The following is a 13,148-nucleotide window of genomic DNA, read 5'->3' as shown; positions in this document are numbered from 1 at the left end:
AACACAATTATATTTCTTCTGAATATGACTTTTAGGAACCAAATCTGTGTTACAGTGTAATTTATCTTATGGAAATAGACCAGGGGTGGGATTCTACTAGTTTATTTATTTTTGTTTTTATTTTGATTTGTGAATCGCTTACAAGATAATAGGTATAAGTATATACATAGTTATGAATACATGAAATGGGTACATATAAGAAAAATAAAAGAAACAATAGGACAGGGACAGTAGGCGCGTTGGTGCACTTATGCACGCCCCCTACAGACCTCTTAGGAAAGGGGTGAGGTCAATAGTAGAAAGTCTAAGGTTAAAGTTTTGGGGGTTTGGGGAAGAAACCACAGAGTCAGGTAGAGTATTGCAGACATTGACCACTCTGTTGCTGAAGTCGTATTTCCTGCAATCAAGTTTGATGCAATTTACCTTGAGTTTGTATCTATTGTTTGCTCTTATGTTGTTATGCTTGAAGCTGAAGTATTGACAGGTAGGACATTGCAATGTATCATTTTATATACCATACTTAGATCAGATCGAAGACAGCATAATTCAAGGTTTTCTAGGTCTAGAATTTCAAGTCTGGTGGCATAAGGTATTTACACCTATTCACTGGAACCGGTTGTTAACATTCTAAGCAATTCGGAGAACTGCTTGTTAGAAGAAATTATTGGCCTAATCCTGTAAGGAAGGCAGGAAGGAAACATTCTGGTGTTGGTTACAGAAACTGCCTCTCCGTTAACTCTTTTTACATTCTTGGCAGGACTAGACTTCCTGTCTCTGGAACTTCTCTGGAGTTTTTTTCCCCTCCTTTGATGGTACTTTGCTTGTGTGGAGTGACCATTCAAAGTTACAATGGCACTGAAAAAAGTGACTATTTTTCACACTTACGACTATTGCAGCATTCCCACAGTCACGAGAGGCCAGACGAGGAGATGCATGTCTCGATGTGAGTGATATTGAGTTGGCCATGCCCAGACAATAACATGACCACCAAGCCACGCCCACCAACTTAGCCACGCCCACAGAACCGGTTGTTAAAAAATTTGAATCCCACCCCTGAAATACACCAATCTGATCAATTAGAAATCAATGACATATTATTTTGCCTTAATGTTCTCCAGCTTGGGAAGTAAAACAAGATGAACTAAAATGAAAATGAAAAAAGAACGTCAATTTTAAAGAGAAACAACCTTATCCTAAATAATCTGGACAACAGTATTCGCATAATTTTCTGTATCCAGTTTTTTAATATTGAAAAAAAAACCTAACAACATATACTTTGTATGCTGACACATTCTTAGATTGTAGTGTTTTAAATTATTAGCTTTTTAAATAGTAATTTTAAATATTTAATAAAATGATTATGAATACTTTTGGTTTTCTAAAACAACAAAATTAGCATTTTCCATTAGCATATATTATTAAGTTATTATTAAGATTTGGTATAGAATAATACAATTACAATGTGACTTAAATAAAAGACTCTTGAATAGTAAGAACTCTAGAATTAAAATCTCTTTTAGAAATTACTTTTAGATCCTGTTTCAAGCTTACCAAAATTCTGGTATGATCAGTCAAATTTGTCAGTCTTAATGCCTGATTTATCTGCATCTTTGGATATTTATGGAACATAAAAACTATAGATAGTTTTTTTCCCCAACAAATTCCAAATTTAGTAGAAAATGAAAAGTTGATAATGAATTACTAATAGCAAACAGCCTCAACAAAAGAATCCATTGGTCTTCTTAAGTTTTTAACTCCATTTCAGAATGAATTAATATTGCATATATGCAGATATTTTAATATTCTAATAAGAAAAATTTGAAAGAAAATTAAAATTACTTTAAAAAAATTACTAAAATTAATATATTTGAATGGGTTTTATATTGTAAACAAAATGGAAAAAAGACAAACTAATCCAGAAAATAAACATCTTTTTACATTTCTTTGAAGACTTCTGGTGAATCAATTCACTGAAGAACATAAACCATTGTACAATGAAAAGTAGCTTGATAGTGAGCCCTAATAAATTAATATAAATTTGAATAGGTATAAGTAGGATTAAAAAAAATATTTTTGCAAAATAAAATAAACTAATATACACACAAATATACACATGTATAGAAAGGCATTCTTATTTAGTATATATGGATACAAGATTAACAGATTAGGAAACTGTTAATATACTAAATAAAAAGTGAGTAAATTTCACTGAATGTTAAATAAACATGATTTTACTATTAAAATTTATTTTCATTGTGAAAATGAAAATAAAAAGAGGACTGCTTTATAAATATAAGCATAGGCCAAGCATAGGCCAACACATGGAACATATCTATTTTTATTTTCCATTTTCCCACCTCTTAAGAATTGTATTTTTCAAACCAAAAGGAATAGCTCCAACAGAATAAAATATTAACCACTATGGCTGAAGCAGTGTTGATCACAATGGAAAAAATCTTACTGAGGCCCAAAATAAAAAATAAATGTAAAGATTGAGGCTGAGGCATTGTTTCAAAATCATATCTAATTTTAATCTAATTTCATCTAATTTTAAGGTACATGAGTAATTTCTTTAGTCCTGTTCCTCATGCTGCATCATGCATAAATCACTATTTTTACTTGTGAAAGCATGGTGATTGTATGTTTCTAGAAATGTAGGAGGCAGTATAAATAGATATTTGGTAGAGCAATAACAAAGGCCATGAAAGGTTCAAAATGCTAAGTCTTCCCATAATCCAATCTATTATGCCAGCCAGAGCCAAAGAGTCAATAAATTACATCAATCAATCAATAATTGTCAACAGAAATAATATATCCAACAATAATATTCAGACAGAGAAATGAAACCAATCTGGCTACAATGAAAACCAACCAATTAAAAGAGAAAATTGGTTCAAACATCACTAAAGTTTAGAGGGAATAACTAGAAATGGAGAAATATAACTCTTTGGTAGTTTTCTTCTAAAGTGTGTTACACTACAACTTCTAACATCCCTGGGATGGCTTCAAAATGATGTGAATTAATATCACCATTTGGTTTATGGTGGGATAGGAGAAAGGAACTGAATTATTTCTGTTGGGGAAAATCAGTCACTTGTTTGAGTTGGGCGTCCTATATGAATGGAATGACTGAATTAATAACTCTTGTCAACAAATGTTTCAGAATGCTTTAAAATATCCTTGTTCTTGTTTTGACTATGAAACAGATAGTTATAGAAGGGGGTACTTTATTGGGAGGATGGAATCTACAATTCCATACCCATAAGAGCCACATAGAAATTATGATGCTAAGCTTCAGCTTTACAGAAGTGCCTGTTTATCCATACCTGGAATATTAATTTCTTTCATTTGTTGAACTTCTGTATATTGAAGAGTTTTGTGTGACAGTGTTATCAGGAAATGATGAAGTGGTCAGTTCTACAGCTATTATGGGTAGAAGACCTTGCCAGAAACAAGTCTGGTCTTGTGTATATTCCAATAATGTAAGCCAATTATTTCCTAAATAAGCTGACTAAACCAAATTGCGGTTTCTCACCTTGCTCCTTGGCTTGCCTTCTCTGAAAGAAAACTCATTTTGATATTATATATTATATATTGTATATTATATTATATATTGTATATTATAGGCTATGGAAGAGCTGTATATTACTACATGCATAAAAAATTCCACTCTCACCCTTATGAGTGACCTTTCTGTGTTAGATAAAAGCTCCAAATAAACTTACAGTTGTTGTATAAGCTGCTTCAGGATCATCCTCTAGTACCCGTGATAATCCAAAGTCAGAGACTTTGCACATAAGATTACTGTTGACCAAAATATTCCGAGCTGCCAAGTCCCGATGTACATAACCCATATCTGAGAGATATTTCATGCCTGAAGCAATTCCACGAAGCATCCCAACAAGCTGGATGACTGTGAAATGGCCATCATGTTTCTGAAAGGAAGATAGAGTTCCAGTTGACATTTTCATGTTGTGCTGGTCAAACATTTGCTAAATATAACAGTTTATATTTTAAAGATCTAATTACTTTTCAGCTAAATCTTCCATTAATTTAATATATACATTTGATAAACATATGAACCCAATTTTTACTTGAAGCATAAATGATCAGGATCAAATTATTATATTTTGGTCATAGTATCAAAGATCTAACCTTGGAAATGTCTACAATGCTAGGAGAGGTGGAAATAAAAAGAGGGGATCAGCAGCAAAATGTATGGATTCAGTGGCAATAAATGCAGCATTGGAAGATGTGAAGGATCAGGTTAGGGACACAATGTCCAGGAGAAAATCTACCTATATTATCACTAAGAATCGACACTGAGTGATGGCACACATTCAACCAATCAATTTCTACAAGGTGTAAGAATAGCTAGCAATTTCTCTAAAGCTATCAACAATTAACTAATTTCAGACAACTGCAGGGCATAATGCTTGATTGAGCAATTTTACTCTTAACTGACAAGTGGTGTTTGCACTGTGATACCCTGCATGAATGCATAGATGATTAGGAGAGCTTCACACCAGTCAGTATAACCCTGTCCCTTATCTCACTTTAATGCCAGGTTTTTCATTAGCCAAGGACTAAGGTACAGCGGGAATATTTTTGAAGGCCATGCGTTGGTGTGTACCTGCATAAAAGGTGAGGAACAGAAGAGTTCCAAGATATAAATAATGGAGAAAAACTAGAAAACAGTATTGCATTGGAAAACAAACCTTTGTTTTTGTATAATAAACTTCTCCCTGAAATAAAGGGAAATAAATTTGACTCTTGTCTGTGGTCTATACCAGGAGTGTCAAACTGGCAGCCCATGGGCTGGATGTGTCATGCGCAGGCCATGCCCACCCCAGCTCCACGAATGGGAAAAATGTCCCAAAACATCACATGATGGCAACGTGATGCGGCGAGTTCTCTACCATGCTATAACTGACTAGTTAGAGCAGGGGTAGTCAACCTTTTTATACTTACCGCCCACTTTTGTGTCTCTGTTAGTAGTAAAATTGTCTCTAACCACCCACTGGTTCCACAGTAATGGTGATTTATAAAGTAGGGCACAAAACCCCTACCGCCCACCATGAAAGCTGGAATGCCCACTAGTGGGAGGTAGGGACCAGGTTGACTACCTTTGAGTTAGAGTCTGAGAAAGACAATGGCAGCTTGCAAAATAATTCAGGACTAGATCATCTGTACATTCCTTTGTAGGAGGAAGTGATAGAATGTAGTTAATAAGACTATCTGAAAAACTTGGCTTCTTCATTGCGAGCCGCTGCTAGGGGCTTGATGATCTTGAAGATTGGATACGTATGTTTTAAGATAATGCTTATCAGTAAATTTGGTAGGGCAAGGATTCTGTTCCCGACTGCCTCTTGAAGCAATGGGATCTTACAAATGTTTTGACTATATAATACTTTGCAAACTGACAGCTTCTTTCTCAGTCTCTCAGAACTCCATCATAGATCACTAAAGACAGATAGGACTTTGAAAATAGATATTAGCTGATATGAAAAATACTTGATTATTGCATGGATGGGCATCCTGGGAGAACATTTGATGCTTTGCAATGGAAAAATCTAGCTTATTTGAAGCTTATTTTATAGCAACTAGATGTAAAAATATTGTACTGCAGCTTTTAAAAATAATAATACAATAAGTCCTTTTAAATCATATTACCATGTCTGTCAAAAATATACATAACTTATGCATTAAATGTTGTGTGCTAAATGAGAATAAACCTGTAACAACATTCTTTTAATTAAAGATAAATACCATGATAATTACATTAAGCCTAAATAACAACTTTTCAAGGATGTCTCTATGACAATTATGTGGACAACATACTCCAAGAAGAGAAACTTCAACATTATTCATATCATATTATTCATTTTTGCATACAGAAAAATTGGCTAAGAACTATTGCTTTCTGTTAATTAAATACTGTACTAAGGCTTTGTTGAGTAGAATGTGGAGTTAATTATGAATTAATTATAATTAATTTAATTAATCATGATTATATATATATATATGGCATTCAGCTTTGTTTGGGTATTTTCCCACATCATTGTAGTTGTGCTTTTAAAGTTGTAGCAACGTTTCGGCAGAATCTCATCTGCCATCATCAGACTTCTGTATAGTATTCATCTGTGAGTCATAGTGTTCATCTTTGAATCATAGTGTTCATCTGTGAGTCAACACTATACAGAAGCCTGATGATGGCAGATGAGATGCTGCCGAAATGTTGCTACAACTTTAAAAGCACAACTACAATGACGTGGGAAAATACCCGAATAAAGCTGAATGCCATACATGTAAGTACCCACGAAAACTTAAGAAACATATATATATATATATATATATATATATATATATATATATATATATATATATATATATATTTTCTGAGGTTCTCGCGGGTATTTGTATGTGGATCTTTGGTTGTTCGGGTTTTCTCCCGCGTAAGATTCGAAGTATCTAGGCAACGTTTCGATGAAGTCTCATTCATCATCTTCAGGCTTCTGTCTCCGGCTCTGTGCTTCTCAGAGTAATGTGAGATTGCAGCTGCTTCCTCCTTTTAACTGCCAGTGGGGGTGGGACTTGATTGGGTGGGGGCTTGGCTGTGTTCTGATTGGGTGGGGGTGTGTTCTCATTGGTAGGGGTTTGGCTGTGTTCTGATTGGTTGGGGGTTAGCCGTGTTCTGATTGGTTGGAGGCGTGTTCTGTTCAGGTGGGGGCTTGGTTGTGCTCAGGTTAGTCTTAGTTGCTGGGGGATTTGAGCTGGTGAGTTGTGATCTTGCTGTTTGGCTTCTAGTACGTGGTCCTGCTGCATCTTCATAGTGGGTGTCGGTTTGCTTCATGTATGGCTCAGAGGGGTTTGAAGTGGGTAGTGATGCAGCTGCAGTGCAGCTTCTGGTCCATGGTCGTGTCTCATTTTCTGAATGGGTGGGAGTCTGTTTTCTATATGGAAGTGTGGTGGTGGCATCTTGTGTGGCTCTCATGGGTGTGGGTCTGGTGTCCTTCTTCATATTAGGTACTCGTCTGTTCATGAGGGCGGGTTTCCAAATGGCTGGAAGGCGGGAGGTGTCATCTCGTTTGTTCATGCTGTGTGGGCGTTTTTCTATCTCTATGGCTTCTCTGATTATTCTGCTGTTGAAGTGTTCGGTTTTGGCGATAGTTCTGGTATTTTTAAAATCAATTTCATGTCCTGTGGCTTTGAGGTGTTGGACCAGGGAAGAGGTCGTTTCTTCTTTTTTGATTGAGTTCTTATGTTCTTCAATGCGTGCACTTATTCTTCTGTTAGTTTGTCCAATGTATGTGGTAGGGCAGGCAGTGCAGGGGATTTCGTGATACTCCTTGGTTTTCTAATTCAGTTTTGTCTTTGGGGTTTCTTAGGATGGTGGATATTTTTCTGTTTGTGCAGAATGCTGTTTTGATGTTGTGTTTTTGGAGGATCTTGCTAATTTTGTCTGTAGTGCCTTTTATATATGGGAGGAGGGCTTTGCCGTTTTCTTGTTCTCTGTCTTGGATTTTGGTTGGGGTTTCTTTTTGGATTAGGTGGGTAATCTTCTTTCTTTGGAATCCATTGGCTGTAAGTACGTTGGTGAGAGTGTGTAGTTCGGTTTTTTGGTGTTGTTCATTGGCTAAGCATTTTGTTCTGGAGATGAGTGTCTTGGCTACGGAATTGATCTGTGCTGGGTGGTGGTGTGAGAGTGCATGTAGATAGCGGTTAGTATGTGTTTTCTTCTGGTAGATGGTGTGTCCTAGGGAGCCATTGGATCTTTTGTATACCAAGACATCTAGGAAGGGAAGTTGACTGTTGGCTTCTGTTTCCATGGTGAATTGTATTTTGGGGTGTAGGCTGTTGAGGTATGTGAGGAAGTTGTTCAGTTTTTCTTTCCCGTGTGGCCAGATTATGAAGGTATATATATATATACACACACACACACACACACACACACACACACACACATACATAATGTTGGTCTAGGTGTGTTCAGGTCTTTTCCCATGTAAGATTAAGAGTACGTTGGCGACGTTTCGGTGAGGTCCCACTCACCATCCTCAGGCTAGTGCTTTTGGCTTCGTGCCAGTGCAAGCAGTGTGTGATCAGAGCTGCCGTCTCTCTATTAATACTGGTGGGGGGGGGCTGGTGTGCTGGGCTGGTTGGCTGCGCTGCTGCCTTTTGATTGGTTGATGGAGTTGATGTTGGTATAAAGGGCTGTATGATGGCCTTGTGAGTTTTGTTGTGGAGATATCCTGGATCTTGTGCTGTAATCTCCTGGGTCATTTGTTTTGTAGTGATCTTTTTTCCATTACCAAGAGAATAATCAGGGAAGCCATTGAGATAGAGAAACACCCCCATAACATGAATAGACGGGAGGACACCTCCCACCTACCAGACATCTGGAAGCTAGCCCTCACCAACAAATGAGTCCCAGCCATGAAAACCAACACCAGACCCAAAACAACAAGGGACACCACCGCCAATCCCCCTCATCAGATCCAGGCCCAAGCCCATCCTATAAACGAAGGGCAACACCATCCAGAAACCAGACCATGGCTGTTTCTCCAGCTGTCACACACCCCCGACCCCAAAACCAAACAAGCTGACACATGCCAAGAACACAGACCCAGACCCCAAACTCAAAGCCAGACTAAAACCCAGAATGCTATATCACGGCCACCTGCTCAGGATATCACATCAGAAAACTCAGAAAATTACACCGCAAGAACTCAAGAAGTTCCAACACAGTAAATTACCCAGGATATCACAGCACAAGATCAAGGATACCACAGCAATAAATCTCACAAGGTCATCACACAACCCATTACCCAAGCTGTTACAACATAGGAGGTTAATGGAAGAGATCAAAACACAAATGACCCAGGAGATTACAATGCAGGACCCAGGACACCACAACCAAAGAACTCACAAGCCCATCACACAACCCATTACCCAAGCCATTAAAACACGGGAGGCTAATGGAAAAAACGACCCAGGAGATCGCACAAGGTCCAGGAAAATACCCGAACAAAACTGAATACTATCTATCTATCTATCTATCTATCTATCTATCTATCTATCTATCTATCTATCTATCTATCTATATGTATATGTATATGTATATGTATATATCGATCTTTGGTTATTCGGGTTTTCTCCATGTAAGATTGGCAGTATCTAGGCAACGTTTCGATGAAGTCTCATTCATCATCTTCAGGCTTGTGTCTTCGGCTCTGTGCTTCTCAGAGTGATGTGAGCTTGCATCTTGCTTCATGTATGGCTCGGAGGGGTTTGAAGTGGGTTGTGATGCAGTTGCAGTACGGCTTCTGGTCCCTGGTTGTGTCTCATCTTCTGAGACACAAGAAGCCTGCACTCACAAACAAAAAAATCTCCACACCACAAGCCAAGCAAACACCTGTGCACAACAGACCCCCCGATACCTCCAGCTCAAAAACACCCCAACCAGCCATCCAGATAAAACCTAGCTTCCTAATAAACAATAGCCAGCCATTCACCCGAAGCCAAGCCACACTAAAACATAACGTTGCCAGCCAAACAAGACAAAAAAACCGCTACAAAACAGACAGAAGATATTAGAAAAAACAATCAAGCAGAACACAAACTCCAAGACCAATAAACACAGACCAAGACTTCCAACCAATCAGAATGAAGAAAAAACTATTCTAACACAGCAGTAGGCTAGCCCCAAATTTAAAACTGAAACGGCTGTGAAAGTCTGACATACAGATGAACCCAATACACAAGCCTGATGATGGCAGATGAGATTCTGCCAAAATGTCACGACAACTTTAAAAGCACAACGATAATGACTTGGGAAAATACCCGAACAAAGCTGAATAACATACACACAGATACACACACACACACACAAAATTATATATATATATAATTATATATAATTATGTATATCTGTACAACTCCTAAGGAAAAAAAGAAGTATTCCTTTTCAGCTTTTAAATACACAGAAGCTAACATACCTACCCTTCCCATTTAAAATCATTTGACAAATGAAGCTAAAGTTTACCTATTTAAATTTATTAGCCATCCAACTCTAATGAATTGTATGTTGTGAATGATATGATAGACTTTGAGCATGGACAATCTAAATATGAATTTTAATGCAGCAGCACATATTACCAAAATGTATAATAAGATTCAGTGTTTGTAATTATAATTCCATACATGCCAATAAAAAGCAATCCATATAAATTATTTAAAAATGATTATTTTTTTGGCCAGAGTTGCTTTTATTTTCATTTCATGACCCTTTTCTTTCAACCTCCTCTCACATCCTAACAAAGATATATTCAAATGATATTGAATTTTGTTTTTTTTAAATTCTAGGAGCTGATAAGAGTCCTAAATCTTGGAAGTTCAAACATTGAAATGTTACATTTTGCTACTATATTATTCCACACTTGTATCATACACACTAATATACAACCCTGCACAGATTGTATTAAATTAATATTAATTTAGTACTAAATTTTAGGAGCATTAAGTTAAGACATTCATTTTATTTTTTCTTCTGTGTCCGGTTATTTCTATATTAAATAGTCAGCTCTTTTAGGACTAAATAACTTTTAGAGGTTAGAGAAAAGGATTTACTTACTTGTTGGGTTTACACATTGTACTAAGATGTGGGTGAAATAGAGTTGTGTAGTTTAGCTTTGTTTAGAATGTTATCTGAATCATGACATTACATTAAATCATAATATAGCTAGTTTGTTTGCTTATGGACTGTTACATGAACATGTAACTTATTAGAAATAGTCTTTTGCTAACATGGGTTTGGGATTTAGAGATAGTGGATTTTATCAGACACTTTTTTCAAGTACAGATACAGACTATATCTTATCATGTCTTCCATCTATTGAAATTATCCAGGTATTTCTATTATTTGTCCATTAGTAGTGATTAATTTCATTGCTGTAAGTAAAAACTTAATTACTTTTTTACTTAATGACTTTTCAGCTTGCAATTTCTTATTCCAGCCAACAGATATGAGTGACAATTTTAGATTTGGAGAGAATTCAATCTTAAATCCTAGGTATTCCTTAAATGCCTTTAAACACATTCTTCTCATAGTTTATTGTATTCCCACCAGAGGGGAAATACATTTCTTTCAAATTACAGCATCTTATTGTTTATTTATTTAGCATATTTATATTAGCTACCTTCTCACAACAATGTGACCTGGACGACATGCAAACATGATACCAATTAAAAACTACAATTCAATCTAAAAACAGTCAAACATAAATAAAGATATAAAAAGACATCCAAGATTGCAGGAGAACAATAATCTTTTAGGTGGGGTTCCAAAAAGCTAACAGAGATGGAACTAATCTCAGTTTGAGAGAAACATATTATGGAGGATAGGAGTCACAGCAGAAAACGCACACAAGGCTGGACCTAACAGATGGTGCTTCTTTGGTGATGGGACTTGCAGCATACCCCTCTTGCCTAACCTAATGGGATGGATAGTTGTAATTTGGAAGAGATAGCCGCTCAAGTAATATTGAAAAGACATGTGTAAAATTCTTATTAGATTTTGATGCCACCTGTCATGCCCTTGTTGGAGTTGATTCTGAGGGGGAGATTGAGTAGCTGACAGGGAGTGGGAGTGTGGTTCCAGTGGCTATGGAAGAAATGGGGGAAGGGCACAGTCTGGCTGGACATTCAAAGGAAGACCCAGGACCACCCCCTCTTCATCCTAGGGCATGCAGGGAACAACGGAGAAGGGAGCAACATGGCTTATGGGAGAGAAAAAGGCCCCGATCCCTTTCATTAGTTGCAGCTGGGAGAACAGGATATAAGAAAGGCGTTTGCATACAGCACCTTGCTGGAAGCAAAGCATGCATTATGTTTGCCGAGGCTTATCTGGGTTTTGGCATCCTCCCAATGTGTGTGCTTCGTTATCTTTTGGAAGTCTGCAATTTATTATCCTGGCCTGTCATGTTATTTACTTCAGCGTGGTTTGTGTTTTTTTATTTTTTATTTCTCATTTATCTGTACTTTGGGTTCAGACTGCATTTCTTCCTTTTGTAGACTGTTTTTGGAAGAGTTTGATCTCCAGCCGAGGATAACTGGACATTGGGAGGCAAGTTGGAGGTATTAAAGAGACGTTACCTATTTTTGTGACTTTGTTGCTTTTGTGCCACGCCCTGGGTCATCACACCACCAATATAAAGGTTAAGATGCATTCTCACGGTGGATGTTGATTAAAAAAAAAATCCTTCCTGCTGCCATAGAAACTCCCAAGGAGCCTCCTTTCCCCTCCTTTAAATTCTAAGCTTTAAGCCCCAGGGTAGATTCTCCTATTTCAAATAAAATATGATAAGGTTTTGAAATTATACAGTAAGAAGTTCCATGAAAAATAATTAAAACCAATTTTTTTTTTTTAAAAAAAGATGGATGTCTATTTGTATTTTTCACAATTACCTTATTTTGTAATATGAAATTGGTCTGGCCCCAAAGAAACCAAAAGTCCCTTTTATCTTAATAGTAGTTTTATTCTAAATGACAAGATTTGAGCTTTTTGTAGAAACCTTTTGTTCTATAAAAATATTTTTTTTACAGATATACAATTGAAACTTTCCATATACTATATAATTTATACTATTCTTTTTATTCCATATGCACATCTTTCAATTGTACTTCTTCTTTCTTTTACTTTTGACTTTCTACCACAGGCAATACAACATACAGACTGTACTGATGACCTTTGTCTTGTCTTTTATGTACTAAATTTCACAGTGCCTTGTGCTATGTTGCAAAGATTTTAAATAGGATTTCTATGCTTTATTTCTCCATTACTATCCATTATTTTCAAATAATATTTTCCCCCATGCAATCTGCTATATTTCAGTCTGTCTAGTCTGGTTTTTTTCCCCTTCTGCAAAGTTTTTTAGACTATGCATCAAAATAGAATCTGTATGAAGTCTGTATGAAGTCTCTACTGGGTAAGATTTTCCCCTCATGTCTTTTTTTGACTGAAAGCGGAAGTAGTTCATACCACTAACAATCTTTATTTGGAGCCAGTGGTGAGAAAGCAGTCATGTAGAAGGGGAATTTGCAGCAAAGTTGATTGCAGAGTGTAAGCAAGCATGGGGAAATACTTTGGT

General features: G+C 36.6%; 1 protein-coding gene across 1 annotated transcript in view; it reads right to left on the bottom strand.

Annotated features, from left to right (window-relative positions):
* The window catches only part of EPHA6 (EPH receptor A6), a 449,967-nt gene that overhangs the window by 42,353 nt on the left and 394,466 nt on the right, over window positions 1-13,148 (bottom strand). Inside the window, exon 14 of the mRNA XM_026700746.2 lies at window positions 3,726-3,935. Coding sequence (XP_026556531.1) covers window positions 3,726-3,935 — 210 coding nt within the window. The remainder of the gene's footprint in view (window positions 1-3,725; window positions 3,936-13,148) is intronic.

Source organism: Pseudonaja textilis, chromosome 7 (genome assembly GCF_049901715.1).
Source record: "Pseudonaja textilis isolate UNSWEBS1 chromosome 7, rPseTex1.2, whole genome shotgun sequence".
Lineage (NCBI taxonomy): Eukaryota > Metazoa > Chordata > Lepidosauria > Squamata > Elapidae > Pseudonaja > Pseudonaja textilis.
Note: the sequence above shows the minus strand (reverse complement) of the source record. Positions and strands in the feature narration are given on the sequence as shown.